The 19,044-nt window shown below is 39.6% G+C and overlaps 1 protein-coding gene across 3 annotated transcripts in view; it reads right to left on the minus strand.

Moving 5' to 3' along the window:
- LOC101175682 (receptor-type tyrosine-protein phosphatase N2) overlaps positions 1-19,044 on the minus strand; it is a 383,081-nt gene that overhangs the window by 282,639 nt on the left and 81,398 nt on the right. For all 3 annotated transcript variants that reach the window (XM_023965497.2, XM_078934368.1, XM_023965498.2), the window contains one exon: positions 14,777-14,863. In XM_023965497.2, the coding sequence (XP_023821265.1) occupies positions 14,777-14,863 (87 nt within the window). The remainder of the gene's footprint in view (positions 1-14,776; positions 14,864-19,044) is intronic.

Consider the following 19,044-nt stretch of genomic DNA (forward strand, 5'->3'; position numbering starts at 1 on the left):
GTCTACTTGCACTGCTTTCAAATTGCACATCATTCATGAGGAGCCGCAAGGCAACGCGACGGACTCTGACAATGACAAAAGGGAACCTGGCATGTTTGGTAGAAATTTATCCCGGATGTTCATTTCAGATACAGAAGATGAGGACTTTGATGGATTCTTGGATGCTGATTGATGACTGAAAAAATAAAAAAATAAATCACAACCAACTCAGTTTTGCTTTTGCTGTCTTTTTTTTAAAACACACACTACTATCCCTGTTTTACCGGTATGTTTAAACGCGGCCGCGCCATAAAACCCAGTGTGCCTTTTGTGTGTGTCAAATACCCAAAAATCACCGTAACTGAGACTGCGCCCTATAACCCAGTGTGCCCTATGGTTGTGAAAATACTAATATTAATAATTATTAATTATTAATAATAATGTTAATTATGTACACTGCTGAAGAGTTACGTTAGTTCAAATAGTGTGTGCTATTTCCTGTTGTAGGGAATAACTCATTGAAGGGTTATTCAAAAAACAGAACATTTCTACTGTGCCTTGGCAAATCAGTAAAGGCCTCCTTTAAAAGTCTGAGTGCATTTTCTTCTGCAATGTATTGCTTTTACTTAGTTTATCAAGTTCAATTAACACCGAAGTTAAGTTTTCTGGTTCTGGGGCAAACAGGTGAGTACAGACCTGTGGCTGAGAGCGGATGATGTAGAACTTTAACAGTAAAACCCTAACCGTGTGTACTTATAAGAACCAAGGTAGGTTCAACCAGCCTCCCCTTGATTCATTCACTAACTATTGTAATGTTTTAATTGTTTTTTTTTGTGCTCTGAGGCAAGCCTATCAAAGGAAAACACGACCAGCTCCAATTTCCACTCACCAGGTTCTTTATGCAGCAGAAATTTAATATTTTAAAATTTGAGGTGTAATAAAACAAATTACGCAGCTCCAAATTAATGATCCACTGAGGGCAGCTTAATGAAGCTAAATGTTCAAACTTTAGTCCGCTGGTGCTCCTCGTGAATTCTCGGTTGCTCTTTTTTGTTTTGTTTTTTTGTTCTGTTACATGTTTTGGGGCTCTCTGTAAAAATAGCTGCGCAACCTTGGAGTAAAAAATGACTGAAAGACCGCCTTTGCTGGACTGTGTTCAGAGGAAAACAACACGACAGCTTATTTTTCTGGCCATTATTTTTCCTCCGAGCAATAAGGTTGATGTATTTGTCACATCAATGAAGTGATTCATCAGGCGGCACAGGCAAAAATCCCAGTGTGTGAGGAAGAAGAAGAAAAAAAATGACTCACATGGACTTCACCGCATGTCCATCAGTCGGCCTCTCCTACCCAGAGAAGTCACTGAATAACCTGATCTAGCTGATGGAAACGCTTTCCGTTTTAATCATGTATGTGAGAATAACTGGTAATATGAAGCTTGTTATGTCAGTTTATACATTTTTTACATATTTATAAATATGTTAAATGTTAGACGCATACAAATAAAACCTGACGTTCAGGATTTAGGCATAAAAGAAAATAATAAATGCTGTGTGCTCTCAGTTCTGCCGCCACCCTCCAGGCACACTCTCTCCTCCTTGTGGTGGCTCTTCGATATGACCCCCCCAGAACACAGACAGACATTACATCACCTCAACGGTCCTGTTTTTAAAACAAAACAAAAAAAGAAAAGCCTTTAGTCTACTCTCTGTGACCGTTACACAACAGCCATTATTATCCCACAGCCAGCTGCAGTCAAAGGCTGCGCGATGCCACCCACACCAGCGCTTCCCTCCCGCCCACCGTGTTGCTCCCAACCACTACCAGGTCACGGCTGCTGCTAAAAACATTTTCACAGCCATTTTGCTGAAAGTGCTCACCGCCAGGATTATCTAATCAGTATCGAATTGTTCCAAATGAAAAACGAGGCAGTGAGTCACTCTGCAGGTTTGTTTTGTGTCCTGCCACAGTGTGTAGGCTCGCTTTTATGATTCATATGTTGCCAGTGTGGAAGTTTTGCTGCGGGCTTGCTGAACCACGGCTCTTTCAGGCTTTGGCCCCGAGAGGAAACAGCTAAAACGGGGAAGTTTAGCTGTCTTTTCGGCATTTCAGGTTGCACGGGTCACCAAATACTTTGAAAGGAGGTACTTTTGCTGCTGAATATGCTAATGTGCTGATCCTGCATGATGCGGAAAGTTGAGAGGGGATGACGGAAAGTTTAGGAGATAAAAGAATCGTGAGCTGAACCACTTTCTCCTAGTATAGCAGCATATACAGTATACAGTTTTAGAGCTGCTGAACAAACGCAAAAGCTTGTTGGTGGTTACTTTTACATCAAAGGTCTATTTTGTTAGGTTGGTGATTAAATCTAGGGCTCTCTGACTTGCTAATCAGAATAGGTTGGTCTCTTCCTCTTTACTACCCAACGTAGCATTCAAGTCATCATAGGACCCTTGTTTGGCCTTCGACACCTCTACTTTCACCTTACGCTGGAACTCCCTGTACTCCTGTCTACTCTAGCCTCTTACTCTGTATACTCTGTACACCTCCTTCATTCCACCATCAAGTCTCCTTATCAACTTTCTTTCCTGATGACACACCAAGCACTTGTCTCCCTGATCACATTAGCTGTAGTTATCCAGTCATCTGGGAGTACCTCCTGCCCACCCAGAGCCTGTTTCAACTGCTACCTAAAAGTCTTCCTTTTTCAGCTTTCACCAGTTTGTTCTCTTCTCTGCTTTTGCTCTTTCTTTCTTCATCGTCTTTGTCACCAGAGTCATCCTACACTCCACCATCCTATGCTGTCTGGAAAACACTCACCTACAACCACTTTGCAGTCACGGATCTTCACATTACACTATCTACAGTACACATGATGTAGATGTGTGCTTCTACCTCCATTCTCATATGTCACCATATGTCCGTGCCTCTTCTCAAAGAATGTATTCACTATAGCCATGTCCATGTTTTTTGCAAGATCAATGCCATCTGGCATTCAACATTCCTCTTCTGGATATCAAACTTGCCCATCAACTCCTCATCACCTCTGTTTCCTGTGCCAACATGTCCACTGAAATCTGTGCCAATGACGACTCGCTCACTTCTAAGGATGCTCATCATCACTTCATAAAGGTCCAACCAGAATTTCTCCTTATCCTCCATCTCATAGACTTTTGGGGCATACTCACTAACAACAATAAACGCCACACTTTCCATTTTTATCTTCAGATTCACTTTATCTGACACTCTTTTTAGCTCCACAACACTCCTAACAAACTCTGCCTTTAAGATAACTCCTACTCCATTTTTCTTCCCATCTCCACCATGATAGAACAACTTGAACCCTGCTTCTAAGCTTCTTGCTCTATGTCTACCGTCCTCCTCGTGTCAACTAACTCTCTACCTTTTTCCTAACATAGTTCCAACATTCAAAGTCCCTACTCTCAATCCAACACTCATGACAACAATCCTCTTCTCTCTCTCTATCCTTTTACAAATGCAGCTTCCTCCTCTATTGTTTTTTTTTAAACTAAGACTTTTAGGTTGCCTTATAGTTTTGAAAAATACAGTGGTTTAAAGGGTAAGACAATTGGTTTTCTTATTCAGCAGGTTTTTAGGAGCACTTAGAATAATAGGAAACACTTCACTGACAATTAGACACAATTTTCAACATTCATTCAAATTTGAAAGCCTCTTTTGTAGCTTATTATACCAGATTTAAATCTTTTCTTTTCTGTTTCTGGGTCAATGACAGCTTACACATTCCGGCAGGTCTCCGCAGTCAGCACCAACTTAAAGCATCTTAAAAGTGGATTCATCACAGAACTACTGCAAAAATGAGACCTGACCACAGCCCCGAAGAAAAACCAAGCGTTAAGTAACAACAAATACATCCAAAAAGTGCTTGAAGACCTGGCACTATAGTAATGACATTCCAAAAACATTCCAAGATGAACAACGTGATCATCACTGGATTACAGATCAAACCCTGAGCAAAGGCTAACGCAGCTATCACAACTAGCAATGCAAGCAATGCTTCTGGTCCTGGTGAGAGCGATGGCAAAACTGTTGAACATTAAGTGGAACAATGTTTCAAGTCTTAAAGGATTTCCGAGGATTTAAATACTATCCAGACCTCCCATCCGCTCCCCAGGAGAAAGGACACTGATAAACCAGCGATCAATATCAGGTATGTTAAAACAAAAACACAAACTAGCTCTGATGAAGCAAGAATCAGAAAAAAAAAGTAAAACACCTGTGTGAAATACTATAACTTCTTCATTAAACCACAGAGTCCACCGGACCGGCCCAAGGATCTGGTCATCAATAACATGAAAGACTTTGAAAAGTGTTTGATCACAGACGTCTGAGCAAAACAAATGCAGTAATAAATAGAAGATTCAAATATAATTTTCCATAAGTTATGGTTTCTGTGGTTCACCACTGTATCTAAAAGTAAACAGTGATCCTGATTTTCAGTAGACAATTCTGACCTGCAGACAAATTGACCTCAACTGATGACAGTTTGCAGAATGACAAGGACAAGCAGACATTATAGTGCAGAAAACCTTAATCAGACAGCAGAAGTAGGAATACCAACCTTGAATAATTAACAGAATATGGAACTCTTTGTTTTACATCATAACCACATTTGTAACTAGGTTCATCTGTGTCAAGGTCCTATAAATAGAAAATAAAGCATCACACAGTCAATTCTTGATGATTAATTATCGATTAAAGTAATTGGTTTCTAATCGTATCACAACACTTTGTTTTGATTATTATCAAATATGTCATTTGTAAAACTTTTTTTTAATATGCCGTTTTATATAGATATTTTTCTAATGTGAAATAATTAGCACATTTTTTGGATAATTGATCTGCATATCTTATAAATGATGTTTGATATATTGTTATGTCTCCTTACATAATCATTAATTACCTAATCTTTGTCATGTGATTTATTGATATTTATGGAATCTTTTTATGACCTAAATCTGTGTTGATAAACTATATATAACTGATCAGAGGTTAAGAACTGGATAATGACAATTTGGTTAAAAAAAAATTAAAAAATAAGTAAAGCAAAGCATTATACAGTCCCAGGTCTTCAAGCGCTTCTCCCACTCCCTTTCAAGCAATCTATTGAACTCCTTTTGACGATCTTAATAGTTTCATTATGTCATGTGCTGTAAGCAAAAGAGATAATAGGTTTATGTAGGATTAAGAGGAACAATTGAATTATTTAATAATGTATGTGTGGATATAAGCATAATTTCGAAAAAAATGTTGACTAATCACCCTATCTTTGATATATCTGTGTGTATATATATATATATATATATATATATAAACTCCTGTTTTTCTTTAATTATTTTTGCTTTGATTGCTTGAAATTACCAATTCCAAATCCAAATGAGACCCCCCCTTCTCCATTTGTGTAAAATCCTAAAGACAAGAGAACATAATGTAATTACACTGACGTTATATTGTCTTTATCAAACTAATTTATAACATAGAAAAAAAGGAAGGAAAAAGTGAAAAATAGAAGCTATCTAATTTAAATGTCAGAGCTGTAAGAGCTGACATCTAAGACCCCTGGTGGTTAATAAAGCGTTCTGATCAAGTGGTTGGGAAGCAGCTTCAGGTATTCTGGGAAAATCAGCAGTGTCACCTCAGTCTGAGAGCTTCATAGGCCTCCTGAATGTGACTCTTTTTGCCACGCTGAAGAGAGGCAGGTGGTCTTGGAAAATCGCTGACAAATTGTCAGGCCGGCTCCCCCTGCTGGGCTTTTACTGTGCACACAACAAAAGAGACCCCGGCTTTCTCCTCGCCTCCCTGTAGCTATATCTCCTCTTGTCTCTTTCTCTGCCTCCAATCCATCAACCTTCCCAGTGTGAGCCCCCCCTCCATTCCCAACAAAGACAAAGGGTGCATTAGGACAGGCGAACAGTATGGGCCACCCAGGGACTCAATACGAAATCCTAGCAGTGCAACGTGAGGCTGAATGAACAACTGTACTGGGCAGAGGGGTCTGCAATGTGTGTAGGTATGTGTGTGAATGCTGCACACCAAATCCACACCTGCCAGCACAGACCAAAAAGCTTAAATCCCATTTCAGCGTTGAGGGGGACAATAAACTGCTCCTGATGATCCTAATTGAAACTCTGACACTTTCAAATTCATGTTGTCGATTTTTTGTATTTTCCAGAGCTTGAATATGTCTTGCGTCTTTCTTTGCCCTTCTTTTAGAGAATTGACCCCAAATCTTTGTATATTGTAGATACTCTTTCCAAGCTGCTTTAAAAAAAAAGCTTGCAGCTAACTTTATAATAATGTGTTTTCTCATAAAATGTTAAATACAGCTGTCTTTTTGTTCAAACTTGCCTTGATGTTGCCTAGCAACTTAGATAAATTCTGACCAACTAAAGAGCTACCAAAGTGTGACAGAGAAGAGAAATCCAGAACTGCCCTTACGGGCGTAAATTAGCTTCCTGCAGGCGAAAAATGGGCAAACCTGCACAGGAAATATCAAAGTTCTACACTGCTCAGTGAGGCTGAAGAGCAAAAATGTTCATACACATTCTTCCTATGAGCATCAGCAACAGGTCATAGGGAACACTTCAACATCATGCGAGGGTAAGTAAGGGTGATACACACACTCGCACCTTAAAACGAGTAAAGAATGGTGTAAGGACAACATATGACAGCAACATCCATACGTCATAAGTGCGTGGAACTTCCATTAGATTAGACGTGTAAATACCTCACAATACACCTACCACAGACACGACAATGGTACGTTCCATTTTCATGATTTCTCTTGAGGTGAATAGAATAGAATAACTTTATTTCTATAGCACTTTACCAAGAAATAATTGCAAAGTGCTTCACAAAAAGACAGCATAAATCAAACCAAAACACAAGGAGGTAAGAAAATCCAATAAGAATTATAAAAGTTGAAACATAATAAAACACAGTAAAACAAGGACTAAAATCCACTAAAAGCTCTCCTGAATAAAAACGTCTTGACCTGGGATTTAAAACACTCAACAGAGTCAATGAGAGGGAGTTCCGAAGACGAGGAGCGACAGCGTGAAAGGAAAGATCTCCTTTAGTCTAAAAGCAGGATTTGGAATGCTTAGGAGATTTTGGTTGACCTCAAGGATCATCCTGAACAGTATGGGGTTAAAAGGTCAGAGATGTATGTCAGCCCTGACCGTGCAAGGCTATAAAAACTAAAAGTAAAAAAAGACGTGGGCATACAAATGTCACAGGAACTGCAAGACACACCTGCGCTCCCCTTATGCTGCAGTCGATCCTCCCTATGACCCAAAACCCCCCAGAACCCGTACAGATCGACCCCTTGCCCAAGAACATCCTGATCGAAATGAGAAAAAAGTTGCTTACACAAATCTATTGGAGAAGCGGATTAACTGCTAGTTAATAATGACACATTTGCCAGTTTTGTGGCCTCTCAGGACTGTAAGAAACTGATCCAAATGGCTCTTTGAGCGGTAAAGGTTGCCAACCCCTGATCTATGCTATCTCATTCCCTGCTGTCACTACTGTGGCCACATTAGTTCTGTTTTCTTTTTGTTGTTTTTTTGTTTTTCATTATTGTATCAGAGTGGGACCTCTGTGTTTTTTGTGGATCCTTGTGTGTCTGTCTTTCTGATCAGTTTCAGGTGTGGTGAACGAAAAATGTGGCTTCCCATTGGACCAGAGCTGACAGAGGCAGCCGTTAAAGCACTGTGTGGACCTCCAGCCCTCAAGAAGGGAGCTCTGCTGCAGCATGGATTCAGTCCAGTTTGGCTTTCTTCACCATTTGACTTTGACCTGTGTTGTGCAGATTAGTGCAGAAATTAAAATACAAGGAGCTGCAACAAGCTTTGGAAAATAAATGGCATCGTTTCACTCATTTTTAAAGTTCATTAAGAGATTTTTTGTATCCTGTCATTGACCGGGTTCCAATGAGAACTAGTGATGGAGAAACCAAAGCTTTCTGAACCACTGAACCTAAATGAATCCAATTGTATTGAAATGGTTCAAGGTTGTAAAGCATTTGACACAATGAAACTACTGACATCTATTGATCAGACTACAAAATTGCATCAGAATGGAGCAAAAAAGACCAGCAAGTCATTAAAGAGTCATTATGTGTCAAGTCATGTGTAGAAATAAGACTTTTAGGATTTCCAGAATCTATTTCGTTTTTAAATAATCCTAATGTAGTTGTCGTGTAATGAAATTACCTGTGTAAAATATTGTAAAGCAAATACTGTTGGTTTGCAAGATAAGTATAAAAAACATTCATATATTTTATATATTAATATTTATAAACAAACTGTTATGTTTGTAAATCAATGTCTGATTGCAAATGTAAGTAAATAAAATGACTCTTTCATCTCCCAATCAGCTTTTCAGATTATATTTGCTGCTTTATTTAATCTGTTATGAATAATATAATATTATGCACATAATGAATTGTTAATACTAAAAAACTTGTTTTTTCTCAATATGTGGTTTATATGAATATGCTTTTATTTATTAACTGCAGATAAAATATAAAAAACAAACAATAAAATACAAAAAGAAGCTATGAATCAACTTACAGCTATTTAATTTCTTAAATATTTTTCCTTTTAAACAAATTTAAAGTGAAACAACACAAAACACTGCAACAACTCACTCCACTGCCGGTGTAGGTACCATAACAATTCGGCCTACGACAACCGTTCGGGGTCCTTCGGGGTCCTGGGACTAGTGCTGACGTCACATTGTGTGATTGGCTGTCCGTTGGTCCGATGACGTATCAGATAGTGACTGGTTTGAACAAATTACAATACTGCCATAGATATTATGAAGTCTGTTGTAAACAAATAGACCTCCGACATAGAGCGAGATGATCTTCTAAACGTAATTTTATTATTGTTATGATTATTATTAATTGCATTCCTGCCATACGGACTGCGTTCCGAATAATTCTCCGGACCGCACACCGTAACAAAGCACCTTCCCTGCCTGCAAACACGAAGCTACGAGACTCCAGCTGCTCTGCTCAGAGACCTGTTAGCTTTCACAAAGTGAGTTGTGGCAAAATCTCTCTATAAACACTACAAAGAATAATGTCAGACACAACTTATGAGGGAAAAGAACTTTAGGTTACAAAATAAAACGTGAAAATGAAAATATGTAGGATCCCGAGCAGATCTTGACACTACTTAGTTTGTCCAAGTGGGGTTACCGTAGTGTGACTTTATCCTCAGCCGAAAGGACCCCGAACGGTTATTGCAGGCTGAATGGTTATGGTACCTACACCGGCCAAAACTCGCTCCGCTGCCCGCCGGAGTTCGCTATGCTGCTCCAGTGGCAGACAGCGGCTGACTCTGTCCGTCATCCGCCAGCCCTTCGGAGTAGCAATAACCTCGCTGTAGTCAATGGAAACATCAATGATGCCGGGCAGCTGGCTGGCCAGCAGACGGAGAGTCCTTGCGGTATGGGGAAGCAGCCAGCTCGGGCCTCCTAAATCTTATGACATTTTTATTTAATTTTATCGAGACAATAATTAATAGATCACCTAGTTTGATTCTTGTTTTTATTTTTCCCCTCTTGAATTAATGTAGGTCACGAAGACACGGAAGTAGCGGTGAAAAGCGGCTTTTGCGGCAGGATGGAGTGTGTACTGGAAGAGACTCTAACCCTTGTGCTATCTTAGATGACCCCACCCTTACATTGACGTGTTCTCCCTACCATGACAAAGGTGGATAAAGGTGGAAAGATTTCATGTAATCCATGGACACCAGTGAAGATCACAAATCATTGAAGAAAAAAGGTTCAGAGCACTGTCTAGCGGGTCTAGATGACCCAACTCCCAATGTTAAAGTGCCTAGGATAGCACAAGGGTTAAATGAACCCAGACATGAAGAGCTGATTACTGATGCTTCGTAGAGCTTTTTAAAATAAACATATATATGACAGGAATGTGAAGGTATTTGTTGTAAATCCAAGCATTGCTCAGATCCATGTTTATGAATGGTTTATCACATGATTTATTCTTTAGTGTGAATAAATTATTATTTCCTGGGAACAAATTAATTATTTTTTTTACCCATGTCAGGTCACAGTCTCTGTAGTTTCTTTCTTGTCGCACTTGTCTATCTTTCTCGGTCACTCTGTCTCTCTTCCTTGTGCTCAGTTCACGTGCATCTGCTGCGAGTGAAACACGTGTATAGAGAAAAATATATATCCGCGACCGACTCATCACTACTCTCTTAATGCCACAAACACAGGATAAGCGACTTCTCTCTATAAGAACGGACATACTGATAACCCCGCTGTGAATTCCAAACTCGCACGAATGGTCGGCATTCTCCAACACACTAGTGATGAAATGAAACTTCATTTGGAAAGTCAAACTCAATCTGAAGCGAACGCTCGATACTCCACCGGTGACGCTTCCGCTTTGACAGATCGATAGTCGAGCTGCCAGCTCTGGATTATTTTTTGTTTAGTGTGACTTATAGTTAAAAGTGTAGCTGTAGAGGTGCACTGCCATTTTCTTTAGTGCACATTTGCTCCCATTTACGTTAGTCCAGGGAGGTTACCGTGGTTTTGTCATTGTTTTCCCTCTTCTTTCAGTTGGGGTAAGACGTTTTTTGGGATTATAGGTGGGGTTTTGTTTGTTGTTTTGGCCTTGGTTCACCCTGAAGCCTTTTTGCTTCACCTTTTTTAAGTTACTGCTTTTTTGTAATTTTCTTGTAAATAAATTAGTTAATTTTCATAGAGACAATCTTTTGTTCTTATCTTTTATGTTATGTTCCTACTTTCCCCTCGACATAAAAAGGGCATAACACTACCTTTGTTTTTCTTATATTGAGCCTGGGGGTTTCCAGTCCATGTTCTGTAAAATGCAGCACAGGATGAAATAAAATAAAAAAAGGCTAATTTCTTATTTAGTCAGATTGGGATTTTTTATGGCTATTAAACTATCGTTAATATGCCACCAATGCAGAGTGATCCAACTATTCTAATGTTTAATTTAAATGGAAACAAAATCTGCAGCAATCCTACTTAATCATTTAGATTTATCCTGCAAACTCATGTAATTTTTCCATGAAATCTTAAAAAATGTGTTACATGAAGACAACTGCCAAATATTTTGGAGAGCACCATATATGATCTAAAAAACCATGGTTAAAAAATAAATAAAAATAAAAGATCCCATTATATTCACACCAATATCTCATTCTTGATCCAAAGCCACAATTTCCATTTTTTTCTGGTCCATCAAAAGTCATTCAGTTCAGGCGATGAAGAAGAGATTTAATGTGTTTCAGGATTTTTCCCATACGTCTCTTATCCATGGAGCCCCGGGGTCCCTACTTTGGCCTTCTGGTTGTTAGATCAGCCATTGCTTTCTCAAGTGGAAATCTCAAAAATTAGTCTTGGGCTTAAGGGTGAAATCATATTCTAACTCTTTCATTCTGACACTGCCGCTTTGCAAACCCCCCCCTTCCTGCTGGAAAGCCGGTGAATAGATGTGCACTGCCTTCACTTTATCAAAACTGGTGTCTCTTATCCCAAAGACGACCTTCCCTGTCCTGTCACGGAAGAGACGCCACAATAAAACTGAGACAAACTAGGGAAAAAAATGAAAAAGGAAGCAAAGAAAGAACAGATGGACACGTGAAGAAAGCAATGAGTACACAGTGAGTCGCAAACGATGGAATAGGTTCAAGCCGAGTTCAGTCTCATTAATAAATGACTCCAGTGAGCGGGTTTTATGTCAAGGTGTCAATAACTTGAGCAAACTGAGCCCATTGCTTTTTTACTCCCCGCATTCCAAGAAGTGAATGAAAAAAGATATTACATTATGAAAATCAGGCCATGTCATTGGATTCCTGCTCCGTGAGGGGCACTTTCTCTTCCTTTCTTCTAGTTTTAAAGTCTTTGATCCAGCCAGTTTGCCCTCTGTGATCCGACATGCCGGGGGTAACTGTGGAGGAGCCAATGCTTCTCATCTTCTAATAGAAATATTTGAACACTATACGTATGTGATGTTTCGCCATTTGAAAAAATTGCCGCCCACTTGAGTCGGCAGGTGAAAAAAATGGTTGTTGTTGGAAAAAGTAAAGCACACTTTGGACATTGAGTCATTGGTAGACTTTGGCATCTGTTTTATGTTTTTTTTTCTCCCAGTTTATGGATGAAATTGTTTGTATTTGTTTTATTGCAGACGTTATTTTTAAAAGAAGACATACTTTTATTTCACAGCTTAGCTACCCAACAGCTTAAAAAGCTTTTTGTTCAGAGTAATTGTGACATTACGAGGAAAGTTGTGGGATTGAAATATATTGAGATTAAGCTCTCTCTACAAAGTAAACTGCATTGGCTTTGTGCGTGTCTGTACTTGTATTTGACATGTTGTAAGGACACAAATCTGTTTGCACATTAAATTACAGGGAACAACCTCTGTGAATTACCAAACAAATTGTCTTTATCGTATTTTTCATGTTTTACTTAGTCCGGCCATGGGTGTGACCTATACTCTGATGCGACTTATATGAGATTTAAAAAAATTATTGAAAAGCATGAAGCGCTAGATAGCATTGTCGATGTGTGTATCACTATTTACTACTGACAGCAACACAGAAGAAGTGCTGACCTTGGTGTAATTGTTCCAAAGCAACACACAGGATGAAGAAATCAACAAATGTAGTAATTTCAAGTGATATAAAGAGTTTAGTTGACTTGGTAGCACATTCTTTATGATATAATTATCTGAATAATTTTTCATACGTTGCGCTGATATACTAGATTCCTCCTATGTTTCATGAAGTTAAACAAGGTTATGGTCACGGTTATGTATAAATTCAGTCTATTGTTATCGATAACGTTATTACGATTTGCCGTTCGAGACGAATTGTTCGTTATTGTTGTATTTTGATAAATATATTTCTCCCAAAAGTCCAACTTAGCATTGCATTTTACGGCATCAGCGACTTATATCCTGGACTAACTTATAGTCTGAAAAATATGGAAAAAATGCAACCTGCAAAAATGCAACCTCTGTAAAAATGTGTACCACAATAAATCATTCTTGTCATTCATAGTAATATTGCATTATTAGCTAAGCATGTCCCGCAAAAAAAAAAGGTCAAAGCGGACTGTTACTGTTACAGAGGTTAGAGGGCCTACACTATGCCAATCTTTTTCTTTTAACTTGTCTCGTCTTTTTTTTAACCTGTCCAACAGCTGAGCAGACAGATGAGAGCTGAAAGCCTCTTGTGTTGGACATATATTACTATTACAATAGGGGTTATAAAAAAAACATTTGACACACTATTTAAATAAACCCCTTTTGTAATTTAGGCTAAACTTTATTCATCTTACTCATATCTGTAACAGTTTTTTGTTGGACCGGACGGAAAAGAAAAGAAGGGAAGAAGAGAGAGGGATGTCTGGTGGGTAGGAGGGTGATTAAAGAGGAGGGGGGGTAGAAGCGTGAAGCATCATAAGGCAACACGTTGCTCGATGTTTACAATCATTATAGTCAGGTTTAAAAGTAATATAAATCCAAAACGGGGTGGGGACTGCCCACACATACACCCAAATGCCACAAAAATACCTGTGGGGTCCAAAAATGCCCACATAGAAAACATGTCAACATGTGCACAATACAACTGATGTTCACTCACGCATAATTATACATTCGGACCGACCCATGTGAAATATTTCATTTAATCACTCAAACTATTTGTGCAAAGGTGAGATAGCACCTGTGTTCGAATGGGTCTTTATGTTCTTCTAAAGTGGATGATGGAATGTAAAAAGAAGGAGGGAGAGTACCCAGCCATCCCCGCACCAAGACCCCCACCGCAGCAGCAGCGGCGCGCCCCCCGCCTTCCCCAACTCTATCTAGATGAAGCCCATCTGCTGGACTATTTAAACATGGAGTTGTAGAGTTAGATAAGCCAATCCTTCTCTGAGAGTTCTGGTAAATCGCCTGTCCTTCCCTGGGGGAGGATCCCTCCTTCATGTGGACACCCCTGAGGTTTCTTCTTTCTTTTTTTTCCCAGAAACCATTTTTTTTTTTAAATGAGTTTTTCCTTACCACAAAGGAGGGTCTAAGGGCAGGGATGCCCAGTGTAGTTTAGTCTGTTTAGTTAGTTCAGTTTAGAATTTACCTATTAAATTCTTTGACTACACGATCCTTATGATTTTAGGTTTACTATAAAATTACAGGTATGAAGCCGATTGAGATGACTATTGTTTTGATATTGAGCTATGTAAATAAAATAGAATTGAATTAAATGCATTGCATATTTGATGTACCAAAAGCCAAGCAGAAAATATGAGCTGGGGAATGACCTCCGGGTCAGACTGGACTGTCCTGCTCGGTGGAAACGAGGCTTTAGATGCAGCAATTCAGTTAAAGATGTTGCTGTGCTGCATTCATGAGTTTCTCACATTTTTAAAATAAGAGATTTATTCGGCAACATTTCTTCTGGGTCTTACTGTAAAGAAACTAAAACAATAATATTGATACACACCTGGAATATTTGGTCACGATGTAGTGTTTGATCCCATCATATTTTAAGTCTCTTATTTGCTTTCTAGTGTTTCAAAGTTGGAGCACAAACATCAAAAGGTGTGTCATTTTGGGATTGCTTTTTAATGTAAAAAAAAAGCTAAAAGCCAGAATTTTAAGACCAAACTCTTCATCACACCGGAAGGAGAAGGTGTCCTGCTAGCAAAACTGACAAGTTATCAAATAAAAAGCAGTCATACGTACAGGAGCTCTGCAAAGTTGGTCATCTGGATTTTTGCGCGTCGAGCCAAAATCTCCATCAGGTGGAGGCCTTCATCAGTTTGAAGCCGGCTGATGGTGAGAAAGAACAAAGGGTTTGATTATGAGATAGACAAAGATAAAGGAAAAGGAGAACATGGTACATAGAAAAACACAACTGATTTTAATGTAATTTGTTATCATTGTTATAACCTTTCAAGTAACCTTTATCAAACCAAAACTGAAATTGATTTAAACATTATGATTAAGATGTGTAGGAGCCAAATTTATCATATTTTAATGTGAGTTTATGTAAAGTATAGTATGCTACGATGCCTTTGACTTAATTTCTCAAAATACAAGAATTCAAGGAAGAACTGTAATGAGGAATCAATTCCAAGCCCATTAAAGCGCCCTGTGAACCCTTCAGTGGTGTGCTGGAGCTAAGTTAAATGCTAGGAGGTGGAGATACAAGCCGTTTCTACCTTCCATTTTAATGAGGAACGTAAACTCTCTCCTGAACAAATGTGTGGAGCTGGAGGCCCTTGTGAAAACCGACAGGATTTACAGTGAGTGCAGCCTGTATTGTTTTGCAGAGACATGGCTAACGGACAATATCACTAATTCTTGTGTCAACTTGCCCGGCAATACCATGGTGCGAGCGGACAGAGACTTGGAAAAGTGAGCAAAAACAAAAGGTGGGGGACTTGTACAATATACAAATCGTGCCATCCCGGTCACGTCACCGTAAAAGACGTACGGTCTTGTCGAGATGTGGAGCTTCTAGCAGTCAGTTTATAAGCATATTATATGCCACGGGAGTTTTCCCACATCTACATCCCACCACGAGCTGAGGGTTCACTCGCGTGTGCCGTCATCCACTATTGCAGCAACCCAATGCACTTATCGCTATATCTGGAGATTTTAATCATGTGGACTGCAGCTCTCACTTATCAGGTTTTACCCAGTATGTCACAAGGCATAATAATACTCTGGACCTTTGTTTTGTGAACACCAAACAGGCATTCAGTGCTTTGGCTATGGCTCCCTTGGGAAAGTCTGACCACAACTTAATATATCTGAGATCATTGTATAAACCTGTTTTGAAGAGGCTGCCTACAACTATCAAATCATTCAGAAAGTGAACTCCTGAGGCCAACGAATCTCTGAGAGACTGATTACATTTTACAGATTGGAGCGTGCTTTTGGAAAGTTTTGATGCTGACATGGATGGGGCAGTCAACAGGGTCACTGACTATATTACATTATGTACAGATCTTGTTAAAACTATTTTCTGTTTCCCTAACAACAAGCCCTGGATCACAAACAATATAAAAGAAGGAGGCTTTTAGGGCTGGTGATCGGCAGAGAGTCAGAGTGGTGCAACACCATAAGAGAAGGAGCATGAGCCAGGTCAGAAAAGACTGCAAAGAAAGGCTAAAGAGGAAGCTACAGCATAACAATATTAAAGAGGTTTGGTAGGGCATGAGAACTATTACAGTGTACAAGGAGAAGAGAAGTGCAACACCCAGTGACACCAAAATGGCTGATGAGTTTAACCACTTTTACAGCAGGTTTGACTTGGGTTCTGCTCCTGTCTTAAGCCTACGCACCACTTGTTCCTCTTTAACTGCTGTGACCAACTACACTTTACTCAGTGGCAGTGCCACCTATGTGAATGCAGAGCACTGCTACGTCCAACCCAGGGCTGTATGATCTTGGTGGCTGTGACCTTCTGCCTCACCCAGTGGCTTTAGCACCTCGGCGGCTGTGACCTCTGCTCTGCCTCATCATTTATTGCGGTCCTAGTTTGAGCAGGAACTTTACAAAACCGTATAGGTAAGCTAAGCTCAATAATATATATATAGAGACTGGAGGTGCAACACTGGCTTGTTGCATACATAAATGTGGATACCATATTGGATAGATGCCGAGATAGATATTTTTTAGATGGCCCTATGATCATGAAAGCCACTGGTAAGGGTTGCGACTTCTGGCTATGTGGGGGCCCTAAGTAGAGCATACTGTTAAAAGAGCCCTCTGATAACAAATGTTTTTACAAAGGGCCTCTGATTTACCAAGGGTTTTGAATGAAAGTCCTTTTAGCAAGCCCTAAGGCCCAGGATATCTAGCTGTGTGACTTAATTTACATGTGCAACTACTTGCAGCAAAATGAGTACTTTGACGATACTGGTAGTGTTTCCAAAAACAAATCACGAAAAATCTGTATTGAGTCTCTGAAAAGTCGCGAGATTATGTCATGACATTACAATGATGTCATAACGTCACGCTTGACACTGATCTCAAGAAAATGTGTCTACATGGCCATGTAGACACATTTCCTTGAGATCTGTAAGTCAGGTTCAGTTTCGAGATCAGGTCTAATTTGCAGTGTGGCTTAGCCATGAAATAAGCTTCTGGTGCTGTGCAGAGCGGAATTTACATTGAAAAACAATTATTTTATGCCTTGATCTTCTCTAGAATGGACTACTGTAACTCTCTGTACAGTGGTATGGATCAGTCTCTGCTCCGCCGTCTCCAGCTGGTTCAAAATTCAGCGGCCCGCCTGTTAACGGGGACCAGACGGTGTGAGCATATAACCCCGACATTACGCTCACTTCACTGGCTGCCTGTGTTTTTTAAAATTTCTTTTAAGATTCTACTTTTGGTTTTTAAATGTCTAAATGGTCTGGCACCTCAGTATCTTTCTGAGCTTTTGCATGTTTATCGTCCATGTCGAGTCCTAAGGTCTGAAGATCAAATGCTTTTAGTGGTTCCTAGGACTCGGCTTGTGACTCGGGGAGACAGAGCCTTTTCAGTTGCAGGTCCTAAACTCTGGAATGCTCTCCCCTATTCTTTGAGGTCTGCCAGAACTGTCAGTAATTTTAAGACTCTTTTAAAAACACATCTTTTTACTCAGGCTTTTAACTCCAGTGAGCATATCTAGTGGGACTTGTTCATTTTATTAATTTAATTATTTTATTGTTTTATTGCTTTTATTGTTCAATTGATTTTATTGTTTTATTTTGATTGTTTCTTTATTGCATCAATTGTTTGTGATTTTATTGGATTTTATGTTAAGCACTTTGGTTGTCTTGGATTTTATAAGTGCTATACAAATAATAAATTGATTGATTGATTGATTTTAACACTCGAGAGATGTGTTTTTTCAAAGTCGCCAGATGTACCTAAAAAGCTGCCAAGTTCCTAGATGAGGTTTTAGTCGCTAGAAATGGCCAAAAGTCACTAAATCTAGTGACAAAGTCGCTAAATTGGCAACATTGCATACTGGCGGTATCATCTAGGGCAGTGGTCCCCAACCACCGGTCCGCGGGACACTTGGGACACCAGGACGAAGCCCAAGAGGAAGGCAGAGACAAGACTTAAATACAGACAGGACTGACAAGACACAGGTGAACATGATCAGGAGAGATTGGGACCAAGGAAGTAAAACTCAAGAGCATGACAAAACAGGAAACTTTTCAAAATAAGACAGGAAACAGAACTCAAACATGACTGAAACAAAAATCAAAAACCAATACAAAGAAACACAAACCATGACATGTTGCCTTGTATTGTATCGTGGGTCCTCGTTTTATGCTGTATTATATCATTGAAATATTTTTACAATCAGTTGTGAAAGTCCCTAATGAGAATCCAATAGATAAAAAAGTAACAATACACTTGGCATCAGTAGTAAAGATTCCAAACATGTCATCAGTAGCACGAGTGACAGCAATGAAGAGACCGTACCACTGGTTTGATCATTCAGGAGCCCTCACAGACCCAATCAAGCGTTGAGCTGGCCTGTCAGGCTCATGCCTCAGGCCCACACTCAGACCAGGCATCACCTGAGAAAGTCTTGTCAAATTAGGAGGAGTACACTGTGACCAGAAAGGAGCTACGGGCTGAAACTCCTGGTGCCAAACGGTTAATGACCCTGCTTTATGGCCAAGTGCCATTACTGAACAGGCCAAGTCGATTCCTGTTAGTAGAGGAGCAGCTGCTTTTCAAATCCTAAGCAAAAAGTATCCTGTCTCAACTAGGGATAGGATCATGGGGGGCATCACTACGAGTTTCACAAATTCTTTAATTAAATGTTCTCTACCTAATGGCCAGTCTGTGACAAGGCAGTGGCTACTTTACTCCCCTTCATCTGGTTGCATCTTTTGTTTTGCTTGCAAACTGTTTTCAGGTAAGCACAATGCGTTTGTCCCCAGGTTTTCTGACTGGAAACATTCTGAGCATATTGGTGACCATGAGAGGAGTGAGGA

This window comes from Oryzias latipes, chromosome 17 (genome assembly GCF_053564925.1).
Source record: "Oryzias latipes strain Hd-rR chromosome 17, Olatipes_Hd-rR_3.1".
In the NCBI taxonomy this organism is placed as follows: domain Eukaryota; kingdom Metazoa; phylum Chordata; class Actinopteri; order Beloniformes; family Adrianichthyidae; genus Oryzias; species Oryzias latipes.